This window comes from Sinocyclocheilus rhinocerous, unplaced genomic scaffold, assembly GCF_001515625.1.
Source record: "Sinocyclocheilus rhinocerous isolate Xijiao unplaced genomic scaffold, SAMN03320098_v1.1 scaffold4023, whole genome shotgun sequence".
NCBI classification, from domain to species: domain Eukaryota; kingdom Metazoa; phylum Chordata; class Actinopteri; order Cypriniformes; family Cyprinidae; genus Sinocyclocheilus; species Sinocyclocheilus rhinocerous.
The window spans coordinates 552,024-569,822 of record NW_015667282.1 but is presented as its reverse complement, the minus strand read 5'-3'; the positions used below and the strand labels follow the sequence as shown (position 1 = coordinate 569,822).

Genomic DNA, 17,799 nt, shown 5'->3' with positions numbered 1-17,799 from the left:
ATAATAACAGTTCTGTACATGGAAATGACATACCGTGAGCCTCAAACACCATTGTTTCCTCCTTCTTATGTAAATCTCGTGCATGCAAAAGACCACTGAAAAATAGGCGAATCAGAACATAACACCGACTGTGACGTTACAGTCGGGATCACTAATAGGTACGCCCCCAACATTTGCATATCCCCGCCCATGTTCTATGCCAGCCGCCAGCCGAACCTGCACAGCCGAATCATCAGAAGTTCTGCAGGCATTGTGAAGAAACAAGCGAGGATAATAGCGAAAATTGCAGATCATGGAAATAAATGTTATGTGCACAATCTGATAGGTAGCATTTTTCGCTATCGATTTGTGCTACCTATCTTTTTAATGGGAGGTAGCACAATTCTGAGTGGGTAGCACAAATCGTCAGAACACCGGCATGATGGATTCTAACTTCCGTTTGGGTGCTCTCGTGTTCCGGTCTCCATAGAAATCCATGTTAAAACGGGGTAAAAAGATCGACTATATTAATTAAACTGAAACTTTTTCAATAGAACTAAATATAAATATGTGCGCAGGGCTATGCTGTTGTTGGCTGCCATAGTAACAGCAATAAGCATAAGGAATTCCTGTAAAGTACTTATTTTGAGCACCAGCAAATATGTCCGTGTCCGGCGCTGTATGCGCAGCAGCACATAGGATGACAAAAGAAAACGAGCATGGCAGCGCTTAAGTTAAAATACTATGTGTGAAATAATAAAGAAAATGTAAAAATAATGAGAGCTCTTATCATTTTGTTGACAAAATCCCGCGAACTTCGCCCAGATCAGGAGCTGTTTATAGGATACATGCACTCCTGTGTTTTCAATGCTGCTAACCGCGGGTCGCTTCATGTTATACCCACTCATTAAACTATGACGAGTTACTGCAAAAAGACGGTCATTTTGACAATGTAAAGTGATGAAACTATTGCTTTTTAAACTTTTAAGCGTTTTCATTTTCATAGGTTTAACGTTATATTACCAGTTCGGAAAATACGTTAATTTGATTAGAAACACCAGAGACAGGAAATGTAAAGCATCGTTCCAGTCGGTGAAGCCAACGGAAGTGGTCGGGCGGCCGTCTTACTACTCTACTACTGGCAGAGAGCATCATTGACTGACAGCCGAAACACTGACCTAAAATCACGATTTGAAGAGTAATCAGTCACGCAGGATTAGTTTTTATGTTATGTGTATGTAAATTAATTGTTACTTAACATGTTTTCTGCAATGTTTATGGTCTTTTCGCACAGGATAAGCTATATATTGAAATCGTTAAGGTGGTTGTGTCAGTTGCGCACTGCCGACACAGGTAACTGGTCTAACACAAAATATATTTCTTTATGTACGTAATTATGCAGGAAATATTAAACATGAATATATATATTATCAATTATGAATTATGAATATAATCAAAAATTTATTTGAATATATTTAGGTATAGTAGACAGTGGACTTCTGGTTAATATAATGTCATCTAAATAGGCTATGTCAGTTCACAGCTTCACCTGGGCTGCGTTCAGCCCCGACAAAAACGGTGCAAAACGTTTTTTAAACGGAAACGGTGGTGCGTTGAACACACTGTTCTGATGACGCAAGAGTTGCAACTATGGCAGCTGAGAAGGCCATTCTTTGTGTTCTTTTTGAAGAATTTTCGGAGCCTGATGAAATCGGTATAAATACGTGTTTAATACTGCAAAATACGCTCGATGGTACAGTCATTGCCCTTGCCCTGTGCAAACAATATACTTGCTCTTGTGAATTTATTTGGATGTTAATTACATTGTGGGAGCTGTCTCTTTAATACCGCGTGGTTTACATACATGTTGCTGCTGATTGGGCTGACATGTTGGACTCCCCCACCAAACAAGAGAAAACGCATCTCAAACCCCCGTTGCACACCGTTTCCAGGAAACATGTCGTTCAACACGGAAACCGTAGCAAAACGGTGCACACCGGTTTGAGCTTGAACTTGCCCCAGATATCAGTTTAATTTGGCGTAACACTTGACATTTCTCCCAAAAATCTCATAGTTTAAATACACTCTTAGTTGTCGCTGTGATTAGTAGTGATGGCAAAGTGAAGCGTTTCTGCACCAGCGGGAAAAAAATCGGGAAAAGGTTCATTCATTACTCGAAGCTTTTCAATACGGTTTATGTTGTGGCCATCTAGTGGTCATAAAAATGAATAGCACCTTCCAAAGTGCTGTGTTCCATTACAGCCGATGGTTTCACATCTGATTGTACAACTGATTCTTTGTTTTATTTGATTGTAGCCTATATAAATAATGGTCATTGTCAAAGTCATTCGTTTGTGTCGGTGTTCTGGGACTAAAATAAGTTAAATAAATGAAACATAAATTCAGAAATTAAATCTGCTTTCTGTCTATTTTAACTCTGCCTGCAGTCTTTAAACTATTTCATAGGCAAAGTTCATTTGAACTTAATATATAAATTACGATACTGAAAAAAAAACAATGCTAACGCATTATAATGTAAAGGAAACGGCGCTGAGGTTCGTTTCGTTGAAACCATGCTGAAGCAGTCAGCACGTGGTTTTCAGGATAACGAAGCTTCAGACGTCATAGTTCACGTGTTTTTGGCAAAACGAATCAACCTCCAATACAGTGCTTTATTGTGAACGTGTGTGTGTGTTTTGATACGTAAAAGCTTCAGAGCTTGAATGTAACATCACTAGTGATTAGCTGCTTAGTTACAGCTTAGCTGTTGCTGTAAAGTAGCTTTTTCTTTCAGAATGCTTTGGAGTGTGTCAGAATGTGTTGCAAAATACGTGGTTTAGTTAAAAAAACTTTTGGTCCCAAAGTAAATGACTATTATTCTTGATTTTATATTTTAAAATAGCTTCCTTTGTGAAGCCAAAATGTAATTTTTCTTTGAGGACTGTTAATCAAGCATTAATAATCTTGTTTATTAGAATTGGAAATGGTACTTTTGTAGCTATTTGCATAATCTGAATACGGTTTGGATAACTCAAAATCAATCCACATGAGTTTTGCTGCTAATCTGTTTAGTTGGAGGCTACAGTGCCCAAACAATGGATCTCCAGCAAGCTAATTAGCTATCATGGCATTAGCTCATTGTGCAGAAGTCAAGTAAACAAATCCCAGTGACTTTTCCAGATTTATCTATGCTTCATTGTTTTAGGAAAATTAGCTAACACATAGCATGATATCCCAACAAGGCTTAAGCCTATAGTCCCAGACTAAAATCTAAGTCTGAGCTGTTTCAACTGAAAGAAACTTGCACTGACTGATGTTAAAATATATCAGTGCCTTTGTTTTGTCTCAAGATGCACACCAGTAATGTTTTTTTCTAAGGCATGTTAATAAAAATTACTTAAATGTCCTAACTGAACTATGGCCTAATCCTGGTTTAGTCTAAGCCCTGCCTGTGAAACCAGGCCATCATGTTCTAATACGGTTTAATTTCATATTGATAAAATTAAATGTTTGATAGACTAGAATATGGATTTGTAGTAATACGTTTTTATTGGAGTGGAACCAGATGGTCCTTCACAGCTCTTCAAATGGCTAACATTCAATGCTATAACAAACTTGTGTATCTTTTAAGTAGAAGTTAACAGCATTGGCAGCTAAAACATCTGTACCTATCAATTCAAATGTTGTCTATCAAATTTCTTCTTTTTGTATCCTGTCTTGGTGTTAGTCCAAAAACTGACTTATTTTGTATTTCATATTTTAAAAATTAAGACATAGACCACAAATATTAAATGGATCACTCCTATTAAACAAACGAAGTATTGCTCAATATGGTTGGAATGAAAGTCGTGCCTTGAAAGAGCTAATTACCTTTTTGATAGAATTTAATTTAAAATGTGTGCACAATAATGTTGTCCTGCCTGAAAACGACCTGAAGACAGAAAAATGAGCAGTAGACTAAAATGAAACTTTGGTTTTAATGACTTTTTGTATGAAATACACCATTCTATGACCCTCCATGCTCACTAAGAGTTACCTCTAATGGACAAATCATGCAACTTTAAAGAGGAAACCATTGTACATAAAAGATTTCATGTTTGCTAGACTCTTTTTTTCAATTAGAAAGCATGTTTTTATTTCATTATTGCTTTGACTCTGTAGAGTAGTTCACACTTCTCTTCACATTTCATTGTAATTGGTAAGTTTACTAATTTGTGCAATGACATGGAGCAAAACTGATGTTCTAAAAGCTGCCTTTGTTGTTCCGTAACTTGCACGTCTGTGTAAAATCGGACTGTAGGGTGGAACAGACTTTGTTGACAGAAAGCAATTACCCTGTAAATGACAATGTTGAAATTGTTTTGTTATGTCCTGTTTTATAAATTGTAGTCTAGACAAAGTAGAAGGGGACTTTTAAATGATAAAAATTCGCCACAGGTTTCCATGTGAATGCATCTAAAATATTAAGGTTGTTTCGAAGAGTTGTTTAGCCCACATTTTGTGGTCTGGTCTTCAAGATTGCTGCTAGTAATATCACTCTCGGCCATCTAGTGCATCTTGGAGCCTAAACAACAAAGAGAAAGTAGAATCAGTAATATATATGATATACTGTAAAATACAAAAATGAAAGTTTTATTTTATCTCTTACTCGAAGTCTTCCCCATCTAGAAGTTTCTTGTAAGTGTTGATCTCTGCTTCCAGTTTCATCTTAATATTAAGCAGGGCTTCATATTCCTGACCCTGCTCTGTGATATTTGACCTCAGCTGTGACAGCTCAGCTTCAAGCTGCAGCGTGATGGTGTTGTACTTCTCCACCTCTGCGTTTGAACGTAGCTCTGTGTTCCGCAGCGTATCCTCAAGCGACGCTTTCTATAAAGTTTGGTAGTTTCATCAGACAGTTTCAACATAAACTTCTAATTGTATTAAAATTGCAACAATGATATCTGAAACTTTCATAATATGGTGTGCATGTGCACATTACCAGGCTTTGTTGGGATGCAAGCTCTATTTCTAGTGTTTGAACCTGTCGCCGTAGGTCATTCATCTCCATCTGTGCACCTTGTAATGCCTCTGTGTTCTGAGCCACCTGCCCCTGAACTTCTGATATCTGATGAGAAAGAGTCGGTTAGATTTGCCTGGAGATATTTGAGTTCAGTTAAAGGAAAATTATTGTCACATGGTAGTCAGCGGTTCTGTACCTGGGATTCGTGCCACATTTTGAGTTCCTCTGCGTTTTTGAGAGCCATCTTTTCGTAGTTAGCCCTAATCTCTTCCATCACTTGAGACAGATCCTGCCCCTTTGGTGCATCAACATCCACCTGAACACCTGACTGGGTGATCTGGTTTCGCATCTCCCCAACTTCCTGTCAAAGTTGAGCAGAAAAGAAATCTGAGATATTTAGAGTATGAAATTATAATATGGTGGCGGTTCCTGCATTTCGATGATGTCACAGATTTTTGTCCAATCAAATGCTCTCTAGAATTAGCTCCTCCCTCAAATTGTGGTTAATGGCTAAGACAAATCAAAAGACTATTAGCATCTTTTTCTTCTTCCAAATTTCTACTTTGATAAGATAATACATCAACACAGGAAAGAAAGATGTGTTCATCAAACGACATGAAATCCATATTCAGCATATTCAGAGATGTGAGAATCTCATTCTGTGTGTGAATCTAGTGCACCTAGTGTTAAGTGGTTCTTATGCAATGGTTGTTTACATTTTCATGGTTTTTCTTGAGGAAAAGAAGCTCGTCTTTCAAGGACTCAATTTCACCCTCCACATTCAGGCGACCAACGTTGGTGTCATCAATGACCTTCTTCAGACCTGCAATATCTCCTTCCACAGACTGCCTGATGGCCATCTCATTCTCAAACCTAAAACACACACATAATAGTCTTTCAAGTAATGCACTAAAATGTTTCGGTGTGCATGATAACAGTCCTCCATTACGCATCTGTCAGGCTGAAGATTTCTGGCGTGTCTATTTGTGACCCTGGACCACAAAACCAGTCATAAGGGTACATTTTTTTAAATCTGAGGGTGCAAAAATATCAGAATATTGAGAAAATTGCTTTTAAAGTTGTCCAAATGAAGTCCTTAGCAATGCATATTACTAATGATAATAATTTTTAATATATTTACGGTAGGAAATTTACAAAATATCTTCATGTAGCATGATCTTTACTTAATATCCTAATGTTTTTTGGCATAAAAGAAAAATTGATAATTTTGACCCATACAGTATTGTTGGCTATTGCTACAAATATACCAGTGCGACTTATGACTGGTTTTGTGGTCCAGGGTCACATTTTGTGATTCTAAAAATGAGCACAAAAGCATGTTCCTTTGATACCAAGCTGCAAAGATGTGTTTTTAAGATGCTTGTTGTGTGGTGCAATATTGAAAACTGACTTGACTCTGAAGTCATCTACAGCCAGACGAGCATTGTCAATCTGCAGAACAAGACGAGCATTGTCCGAAGTGACATCAAACACCTACAAGTAAAACAAAGCACATATTTCACCAAACAAAACCTGTTTTTGACATCCTTTCAGCTTTTTTTCCTTGTAGCAACTCTATAAAAGATAAGATTTCTCAGATGGTTTTAATTACAGCATTCTTGGAATGAGTTCAGACGCATCTTATCTAATCAACTAATGACCTGGAATCAGATATTGAATTATACTTTGTATTAACTTTCTTTATGAAACTGGTGCATGAAAAGGTCTGACTGAGCAGGACTATAAAATATGAGACAAAAGACAGAGTTGTTTTTCAGTCAAACTTGAATTTGACTGTGTATTTTTTGGATTTATTTATTTATTATTGCTATATTTGATGTACTGTATGTGAGAGAATTTGTGCATATCTGTGTGTATATATATGTAATATCTGTGTAATATCCAGTATGTGCATAGTGCAGAACATTTGAATTTAAGGAATAATCAAACAATACTCATACTAAATTTGTCTATGTGCCACATCCTGCACGGGTGAAAGCGGAAGCTGGCACATATTATCATGCGCTTCTGCTTATCAGACCTAGCTGTCTGAAATTTCATAATATTTGTATTAAAACTATGTCTTAATTTTCCTAAATAAAAAATATAGTTAGCATTCTTTTTAGTTTAGAGCCTTTTTTTATTAGCTCAGTTTTCTGCTTTTGCAGTTTTACAACTGGAATTTTGTTGAATTGAAAAAATTTTAATTAAAGCAAAGATTAGACATTTTGGAACTATAAATGTTATGTAATGACTCAGCCACATCTGTTATAAATGATGGAGTTCTTCTTTTGCATTCTTGTTGTGTGCGAGAGAGTGCCGTTGTGGCTTTGTGGGTGCTTGAGCGTGTGTGCAATTGCTTATCCCACATCTGTTTTGCATTATGACTCTAGTCAGAGACTGTAGGAAGTCCATCAAACATTCTTCTAATGCTTTAGAAATGCTTATGAATGTTATATTTGTGTTGACCATTGTCATGGTTGCACAGATTTTAAAACCAAATGTGGAGGGTTTTGAGGAATTCCCTCAGTAGTAACCAGAATGCATATAGAGAAAAGCAGAACAAGCACAAAAGAAGGGAGAGAGAGAACAGGGCGTGTGCCACACCCTCCATTGAGATGTACGGAAATCTGATCATGCATTTTTATTACACTGAAGGGTTCTCATAAACACTACAGAAACGTTTAAAAAAAAAAAAAATTTTTCAAGCCTTTCTTTAGACTTAAAAAGGCTCAGGTTTTGGTGACAAAGAAACCAAAAAAGTTTTCATGAGTCTAAGCCGTTGTGGCTTTGTGGGTGCTTGAGCGTGTGTGCAATTGCTTATCCCACATCTGTTTTGCATTATGACTCTAGTCAGAGACTGTAGGAAGTCCATCAAACATTCTTCTAATGCTTTAGAAATGCTTATGAATGTTATATTTGTGTTGACCATTGTCATGGTTGCACAGATTTTAAAACCAAATGTGGAGGGTTTTGAGGAATTCCCTCAGTAGTAACCAGAATGCATATAGAGAAAAGCAGAACAAGCACAAAAGAAGGGAGAGAGAGAACAGGGCGTGTGCCACACCCTCCATTGAGATGTACGGAAATCTGATCATGCATTTTTATTACACTGAAGGGTTCTCATAAACACTACAGAAACGTTTAAAAAAAAAAAATATTCTCAAGACATTCTTTAGACTTAAAAAGGCTCAGGTTTTGGTGACAAAGAAACCAAAAAAGTTTTCATGAGTCTAACATCCGCAACACAAACTGGGAAATAAATGTTAACCTAAAAGTGTGCTTTTATATTGTAAATTGGATTTATTCAAGTTTATGTATTATATTATATTATACATTTTACATACCATAAATTGGTATGTAAAATACCTTTGCACTCTTTTCCTCAGTACACTACATTATAAGTATAAACTATTCTTTGTGTTCTGTTGAAATGAATACATAAAACGGCTCTTTTCTGCTTGTGCAAAACCTTTACTTTAATTCTAGGTTTTGCTATTTCATTTCAACTTGATTGCTGTAATTCAAAACATCTGGTATCTCCTCCTCTTCCTAAGATAAATAACTGGCTGCTCTCACAAACTCTCAAATGCTTCCTTTTGCAGTTTGCTCAAAGCATATAAACCCAACAATGTCTCTCACCTTCCTCCTCAGGTCATCCAGGATTGCATTGTACTTGCTGTAGTCACGTGTTTCTGGTCCACCTTTCTCCAGGGCCCCTCTGATCTGCATCTCCAGTTTGCTGTTCTCCTGCTCTAGCCGGCGCACCGTTTCCAGGTATGTGGCCAAACGGTCGTTCAAATTCTGCATCTGGCCTTTCTCGTTGCCTAGGATGTGCCCTGTGGAGGCCGTGCTCGCCCTGAGGGACCCTGCTGCACCAGCACCCATGCCGGCTGAGCTCACATTGAAGGCTGTGGAAGAAGAAATGCCCCCACTTCTAGGAGTAGAACGGAGAGACATGGAAGAGACAGATGAGATCCTGGTGCCATGTCCACCTGCCCCGCCATACGTACTAGCGGCACGGTGCACCGGCACAGATCGGGTGAAGGAGACGTGAGAGGCCTGAGGTGCGTAGAAGCTCATGGTGGTGGAGGAAGGAAGTACTGGCTGCACGAGAAAATGAGCGTATGCTGAGGGACGTAAGTCGTTGAGAGCAACAGGAAGAGAACTGCGAGGCTTTTATACCCCCACCAAACTCTTTCTGTTCCTCCTTTTCTCTCTCTGACTCACAGACACATGCACACTGACCAGCTAAGACCCTGCCCACATGATCTGTTTTTTCCCTTACTTTTTTTCGGTGATCTCTGACGCCCTTCCCACATCCTTTCTCCCTTTTCTGCCTCAATTTCACCCCTCTGCCTCCCTCCATCCGAACCCAATCTCTGAGCTCATCTGGTCACATATATGTACTGCAACGAGATACAGCCCTGAACTCAGGCTCATTATGTGCTTTCAGTCTAACTAAGAAAAACAGGGGCTGAGAGAGAAAACTCTCTCAACACAGAGAGTGTTTAATGATTTTGATCATACACCTTTGGGACAGCATTGTCTGCATTTTCCCAAGACCACATGTGAACTAGATTTAAACTTTTTTGTTTTTTTAAAGTTTAGATCCTTAAAGGGATAGTTCACCCCCAAATACCATAATTTACTTTTTTTTTTTTGTTTTTTTTGAATATCTTCACGTTCCACACATAAAAGGAAGTCATACAGCTTTGGAACATGAGAATTTTACATTTTGGCTGAACTTTAAGGCATCTAAACTTATTCACTGGGATTTTTCTGCAAACTGCAGCGCTACAAATAGTCTCACTTGCTTTTGACCTTTTAAGGTCTTGCTCAAAATTATATAACTGTCCAAATATGTGTTTAAAAAAAACATTGATAAAGGCTCAATCCTAACAGAATAAATTTGGGAGTTGTATAAAAAACAAGGTGATAAATGCAAAAGCTCAAGATAATGTCTTAATGGTTGGAGTTCAGTAAAAAGGGAACAGTGTGAATCCCTACCTCTCTAGGGTTTAAAATGTATACTTTTTGGTAACAATTTTGCTAAGACCAAATTCTCTTGATGATTTCTCTTGTTGTAGCACAAAACCTGGAAAACCTATGAAAAACCATAGTCTTGGCTGTGATGTGTAATATTGATTTTGTGCAAGCTCTCGCTGAGATCATATTGAACAAGCAACAATTATAAAGGACTGTAAAAACTGTACAGTGTGAACCCAGCTCTAATATCACAGGTTTTGAAATCCGAGATTGGCAAGAAAAAAAACAAACCAATAACACATAGCTAATTGTTATGATAAAGATGTTGCTTTAAAATACCTGTGATCCAAAGAACAGGACACCCAGAAGCTTAACACACCCAGGAGGTAAAAGAAACCTGAGGAGTATGCACAAAGCATTTTTGAAAGCTGATCTTTCTTTCTTTCTTTTCTTAACATGCTTATCCAAACATCTGTTTTCTTGAATTCAATGTTCTCAGCAGTTTTTTTTTTAAATTGTCCATTTTTTAAATACTTGCAGTGTTTGTAACTTGTTACAAACGTGCATCAAGGAACAATTAATGTTTCACTTTTTAAAAATAAATGCTTGTATTCACAATTTAAAATACCTGCGATGTAACAGGCAGCAGGTTGCCTATTTAGAGGCTGAATTAATTTCTCGTGGAACATTTCTCTGACTTGGATGAGAATCTTTGCTAACTTGCTCTTGTCGGTGGTTATAGTGCTTTCTCTGTGTCAAGAGTGCAATCTGCAGTGTCTTTGTTTGGATGGGGTATCCATAGAGCTTTGGTTTTCTACAGGATGAGTCATCTGTCCCATGATTTCCGGGAGCTCTGAATACAAATCACAAACTGCCCTACAGGAAAAAAGTGCATGGTTTGAATAAAAACCCTCTTTTTTCTTCTCTGTTCTTCATGCTTTACGTCTCCTGCATGCTCTTCAGCTAGAGCTTTTGCTATAGATGCAGAGAAGTACATCTAGCATTCAAGACCTTAAAGCAGTGTTTGTTTCAATCATACACATGGCAACCTTATGTGTGTGTTTTGTTGTACCAGTCTGTTTCTAAGCAACATTTTCATTTCCTTTCCTGTGGTTAGTCAAAACTGCGCTGTGCACATCAACAACAGTCATACTGAGATACATCACTTAAATCAGGAGGATAGAAAGCTGATCACAAGAAATCCTGTTTACAGTCTCTTCTCACTTCATTACTGAATTATTTCCAGTCAGTAGCTTAGTGGATGTCACATGTCTGGATAAAGATCTGCCTTGTGTTTGATAAGGTCTGCAGAGCACAGACAAGCCATCAGATTAATGGTTTACAAATGAAGAGTCCAATGAAAAGTTGGCAGACATAGCTGGCAGAGAGTAAGCAGAGAAAGTTAGAGAGGAAAAGAGTGCCAAAAAAGCAGGAAGACGAAGGGACAGTGAGTCACACTCCAGAATGAAGGAATTTGCCCCACCCTGCCCCCTTTACAACATGTGACCTCACCCACTCCTAAACTAGTTTTTTATTTCTATTTCTCAGTTACATGAATGCAGTGAAAGTAGTTAAAATAGTAGGCTTATTATTTAACTAATAGGCTCAGATTTACTGTCATTATATTAATGAAAATCTGACAGCATTTTTTTTTAACAGACTCAAAAAAAGAGTGGATTTTTATTGGAGTTGCACCCATTTCCAGATGAATCTGGATGATCTCCTGCAATGCATCAAGCCACCTACATAAAAGCCCACCATTGAAATTAATGCACGACTCAGACAAACTGTAGCCTACATAATGTGTGTATGACTGCAACAATTACACAACATTTTAATTATTTTCAAAATAATTGTCTTTTTTTCCCCCCCTGGTTCATATGCTGCTCTTGTAATGAAAATAGCAGTGGCTGAGACAGACGTTCAGTACCTTCACTTAAAATGACACAATCTAATCCTGTTTACGTGAAATAAGCCTGCTCCTGAGCAGGCTTGAGCTAACTGACCTGTTGCTATGACAGCAACTTCGGGATGAGCTTCGAAGAATTTAACAATCCTGGATCATGTCAAATCGTCAACGATAAAATCCAGCTTAACTGAGTAATCCACGTACGAAGAACGGACCCCCGTTTTCAATGTTTATATAATGATAAGAGATGTTTTGAGTACCCAATCAGCATACTGTGATCATGTGACACTGAAGACTGGAGTAATGGCTCTATTCATTCTATTGTAATATTTTAAGTTTCACAATGTTACTGTTTTTACTAGTAATAGTGTAATCATTATCTCTGTAAAAAAATATGCTGTAGTATGACTCTATTGACAAATGTGTACTAAGAAACATCATAGGCTACATAAGCAATTAAAAGTGAATCTTTTATTTCAAAATAAATAGTAGTTGATATAAAGACTTTTATGTGCAATTATAATATGTCACTGAGATTTTTGCTTCATGAGTTATCTTGTTTTGTGAGGCTGTAGACTAAGGCAAAGATAAAAGTCTGTGAGATGTATGATTGGTTGGGGTGAATGCTGTTATGATAGATTAGTGCGACAGACACACCCTGTGACATGCCACAAAGATTTTCGCAGCAGATTAAGAAATTATTTTCATGATTCATTTGGTAAGAAAAGGTAAAAGTGGGTGAAGGAAAATGACGTCCTGACAACACTGATTAGCACCACAAGAGTACACAAAGTCCCAATCCCTTCACTAGCATTTACAGGGTCATGAAATACTTGCGCTGCATGCAAAATATTTTTTGATTAGTTACTTTGAATTCCTGTCTATGGAGAAAGATGCTTTTTGCCCACAGAATAGTGTAATATCTATGTACAAGAGTTACTTAGACCTTGCTAAACAGCCAAATTTCTTGGTCTAAACCAGAAGTCTTTCAAATGTCATTCTGCTGTCAGTGTTCTGTAGACATAATGCAATTCTGAACTCAGCCACTAGGGAGTGCTAAAAACCGCCAAAACTGTGGAAACACAGAACAGACTCATCATGTAATTAGTTTACCACTAGCACGTTTTTACTCAGCTTTACCCCCCCACACACACTTCAGCTCTCAGACGGTTTTTCTTTCTTAATTCACTGGCTCAAAACATTTAGCATTTATATTCGTCTGCAGAGCCCACTGTCTATTCATTCTACGCTACATTTCTCTCTGCTAATGCTGGTTGAAATTATGTTGCAGCCATCCAACTTTACATTTTTTTTCTTTCAGATTACATGAAATTTTTTCAAATGTCTCTTTATTACTGTAATTCACAGTTTTGCAACCGTTCCCACTGTGGCATAGTGATACATGGATGTGCTAGGCTGAATTATTACAAGTACTGTTTAAGTTATACTGTTTATGTAAAACAACTCTGTCCTTCATTTCAGCAACTTGTACTTACAAAGAACGCTTTCTCATTCGGTGAAACATTTATCCAAAAGCAAACAGATGTTATGCCTGCTTTTACATAGCTGTCACTCATGAGCTAATTGTTTTTCATTAGCGCTGTCATAGATTTACCCCTGGTGCCCCAGAGGGAAACCAGTTGTGGTGCAATTCTCCTGCTTAAAGATCTATTTTAACGACAGTCACCTGTTTTTGCCTGCAGGGCAAGTGGTAGACCCGAAAAAATTTCACCTGCACTGAGCCGGAGGATCCGACGGGCTGTCCGTGAAGACAGGACGAGCCTCGACCCAAATTAAGGCCCTTACTGATGCTGACTGCAGCCCAATAACCATAAGACGGCATCTGCGAGAGAAGGGCTTAAAGAACAGAAAGCGTCTTCAAAGGCCACGTCTCCTCCCACGCCACAAACTTGGGAATTTGCAAGGGAGCACCAAACATGGGACATTGAAAGGTGGACGTTTTATTCTTTGACGAGAAGAAATGTAACCTGGACGATCCTGATGGCTTCCAACGTTACTGGCATGACAAGGAGATCCCACTGGAGATGTTTTCTACGCGGCACAGTGGAGGAGGCTCCATCATGATCTGGGGTGCTTTTTTCTTCAATGGGAAAATGGAGCTTCAGATTGTGCAGGGGCGTCAAACGGCGGCTGGCTATTTTGTTCTTTAAGCCCTTCTCTCACAGATGCCGTCTTATGGTTATTATAAAAATATATAAAAAAATTCCTGATAATTTACTCACCCCCATGTCATCCAAGATGTTCATGTCTTTCTTTCTTCAGTCACAAAGAAATTAAGGTTTTTGAGGAAAACATTCCAGGTTTTTTCTCCATATAATGGACTTCAATGATGGCCAACTGGCTGAAGGTCCAAATTGCAGTTTTAATGCAGCTTCAAGGGCTCTATACGATCCCAGCCAAGGAATAGGGATCTTAACTAACGAAACGATCCGTTATTTTCTTAAAAAAAATAAATAAATTATATACTTTTTAACCACAAATGCTAGTCTTGCACTAGCTCGCATTACGCACTAGCTGTATTACGTAGTCACGTTGGAAAGGTCACGAATGACGTAGGTGGAAGTACTGACCCAGTGCTTACAAAGCGAACGTGCAAAGAAAGTAAAATCAAAACTGTGATATGTACTGACTCAATGGCTGTGCTCACTAGCCTACTAAGTGGTAAATCTGAAGCCCGACAAGACTTCGTATTTGAAGTTTTACAAAGTTTGTTTAGAATAAGGCAGTTAAGGATAGTGATAAATGTGGATGGAAATGAGGTAAAGCATTAAATCATCCATAAATAGAAATTAATTTAGCTTTAAGTAAAGCTGAATTCAAGAGAATGATATCAATTGAAGCAAGTAAGAAATGGCAAAAGTTATGGAATAGTGGGTCTAAAGGAAGACATCTGTTCCAGATTCAGGAGTGTGTTGGAAATTAGAGGAAATTATATGGAAATAGGAAGAAAGATGTTATCATTTCAAGATTAAGAATTGGACATACAGCATTAAACTATAGTCTTCATAAAACAGGTAAGCATGAATCGGTAAAGTGTGACAAATGTGGAGAATTAGAAACAGTGAAGCATATTCTTTTTGAGTGTTCTGCATATGAAAGGGAGAGATTTAAATTAATTCAAGAATTAGGATGGCTGGGAGTTGATAATATTTCTTTAAAAGCCGTGCTTGAAGTGGGCCGGTACACACCGGTATGCAGTACCGGCGCTTCTATATTTTAAGGCTTTTGCGATCACAATTTTAAACCGGTAAACTCCTGGAAAGTCCAAGGATCCAGTAAACGAATTAACGAACAGTAAGTTCAAAACAGCGCTAATGCATAGAAAACACGCCGATTTCATCAGCGATTGCGGAGAGAATAGTCCAGTAGACTTACGTCCAGATATCAGTAAAATTATTATTTTCAGCATGTATTTTGGCTTAAAAGCAAGAGTGTTTTATAATGAACGCTGATTATGCGATGGTCAGAGATTTAGCTATTCTGAATGGATCCGTATAATAGTAAAGGCAGGCGATTTAGTGGTCTTTGGCCTCTCCCTGTGGTCCTGTTTGGTATTTTTTTCCACTTTATTTTAATAAAACTTCTTACAATATGTGGTAATGTGCATGACAGGTGGGAAAAATTTCCCTCTCAACCTCTAAAGCATCGATCATCACATATTCCTGACCATTCGCAGTGCACTTTAAACCAGATGCAGTTAGCTCCCCATGGGTACCCCTCATATATTTGATGAAATGGGTGGAATATTATTTACAATGTCATTTGCGTTGCGGGTCGGGGAATCAATAGGCACAGGCGAACTGCAGGTCCAACAGACAAGACTATTTAGACTCAGTTCAGTAACCGCTGATAGGAAGCTGTCTTCAGTGATATAGCCTATTCTCTGATTGCCAAATATGTGTAAATTAATTTGTTTTGTCGTTTAAACAACCTTAATGACCATGTTAGCTGATCTATGATGTAAGCAACACAGCTACAACAAATAAAATTGATAATGGATGTGTTAGATTTAAAGTGTGCGAATAATCAAGCATTGACAATAATCAGTCGTATTGGTGGCACCAAGAGGCCCCCAAATAAAATTCTGCTTAGGGTCCCATAAAGGCTTAGGCCGGCCCTGCCTATAGCCATTCGTGCTACAGCTGAAGTGAATGACAGCTTAGGGAGCGCTCTTTGCTCACTTTCTGTATAGCCTATTATATAATTTTATTTTTAAAGCTCCTATGAAGGACCAACGACCACACTGCAGAGTTTAAGGAGAGACAACCGCATTTAACAGTAAAGGCTCATATCTAAATATGTTCTTTTAATTTATGAAGAATTATAAGCGTGTGTATGAAGCTGTTCATGCACATTTGTTCAAAATAGCCTGGCATATTATTGTTCACAAGATATAGGCAAAAGTTTTGTATTGTTTATAGAAAGGATGCGCGTTCTCATCTTTTTTTCTGTTAATTACCACGTTGCGCTACTTGTCTATTTTTCTTCAAAGCACCAACTTAGAATGCCTAATGTTGGTTTGATTTCTTGTGGTACATGAGAAAATAAATAATTTGCCTATACCTAATGTAGTAGATTTAATACGGGTGCGGTTCGTGTCGCGGTCTTTGTCAAATGGGTCGGGTACAGAATTAAATTAGTGCTGCTGTCCGATAACTGCATGCATGGTCGGGTGTTCTGTTAAGTATACTGTGTGTGTGAGTTTACCAAACAGGACTCGTGCAGGACTCTGCTTTAAAGTCGGCATGAAACGGAAGTTGCGATTGTCTTTTCTTCTCTACTGTGAAGTATATCCGAGTGAAATGGCATCTGAAATTAGAGGGCTGGACTTGATTTCGTCCTTCGGGAATTGATTGGATCGTTGGAGGCCGGGGCGCTTCCTGAATGACTGAGCGCGTCCATCAGGTTGTCATATTCATGAAAAAAAATGATCTTCAAAGCACCAACTTAGAATGCCTAATGTTGGTTTGATTTCTTGTGGTACATGAGAAAATAAATAATTTGCCTATACCTAATGTAGTAGATTTAATACGGGTGCGGTTCGTGTCGCGGTCTTTGTCAAATGGGTCGGGTACAGAATTAAATTAGTGCTGCTGTCCGATAACTGCATGCATGGTCGGGTGTTCTGTTAAGTATACTGTGTGTGTGAGTTTACCAAACAGGACGCGTACAGGACTCTGCTTTAAAGTCGGCATGAAACGGAAGTTGCGATTGTCTTTTCTTCTCTACTGTGAAGTATATCCGAGTGAAATGGCATCTGAAATTAGAGGGCTGGACTTGATTTCGTCCTTCGGGAATTGACTGGATCGTTGGAGGCCGGGGCGCTTCCTGAATGACTGAGCGCGTCCATCAGGTTGTCATATTCGTGAAAAAAAATGAGTTTGCGATGCGCCATTTACAGATATTTCCCTAAACAGCCACAGCTCATATATTTTTCTACCATGGGTGAGAACGTAATGATTACGAAAACGATTATTTATTTTTGATTATTATTATTATTTTATTTCAATTACTTTTTCAATAACTGTTGTTAGTTTTGTTTCGTTTTAGTTTTTCATTTATTTAGACATTTTTATTTTATTTCAGTTTATGAAATGGTTTTTGATCAGTCGTTTTCGTCTTAGTTTTCGTTTACGAAACTAACCTTGGAATACAGGCAGTGTGCACTCTGTTGAATTCCAAGAATTATACTCTTCAAAAATTATGCCTCAAGCCTTTTAACATCAGGTCACCAGCTGCTGGTTGGGCTTGTTTGTGGTCATGCTACACTACACACTAACTCCAATGAAAGTGAGTGGCGCGCATTCCAGGAGTCACTGATCAGAATGAATATGAAGTGGAAGAAAGCCTTCTAAGAATTGTGGGTTTCTTGTCAATTTTCCCTTTTTATTTAATTTTA

At 38.1% G+C, this 17,799-nt stretch overlaps 2 protein-coding genes across 2 annotated transcripts in view; both read right to left on the bottom strand.

The window, feature by feature from the left end:
* The window catches only part of LOC107733603 (putative fidgetin-like protein 2), a 5,544-nt gene extending 5,499 nt beyond the window's left edge, over window positions 1–45 (bottom strand). The window contains exon 1 of the mRNA XM_016545288.1: window positions 34–45. The gene's annotated coding sequence lies outside the window, so the exon portion shown is untranslated. The remainder of the gene's footprint in view (window positions 1–33) is intronic.
* A 3,892-nt stretch (window positions 46–3,937) lies between these two features.
* Window positions 3,938–9,177, bottom strand: LOC107733602 (keratin, type I cytoskeletal 18-like). The gene is made up of 7 exons (XM_016545286.1): window positions 8,624–9,177; window positions 6,393–6,475; window positions 5,698–5,854; window positions 5,178–5,342; window positions 4,961–5,086; window positions 4,628–4,848; window positions 3,938–4,543 (listed from the first exon to the last, which is right to left on the bottom strand). The coding sequence occupies exons 1-7, from the start codon at window positions 9,062–9,064 to the stop codon at window positions 4,513–4,515; spliced, it is 1,224 nt and encodes a 407-aa protein (XP_016400772.1). The 5' UTR covers window positions 9,065–9,177; the 3' UTR covers window positions 3,938–4,512.
* Between the last annotated feature and the right edge of the window lie 8,622 nt (window positions 9,178–17,799).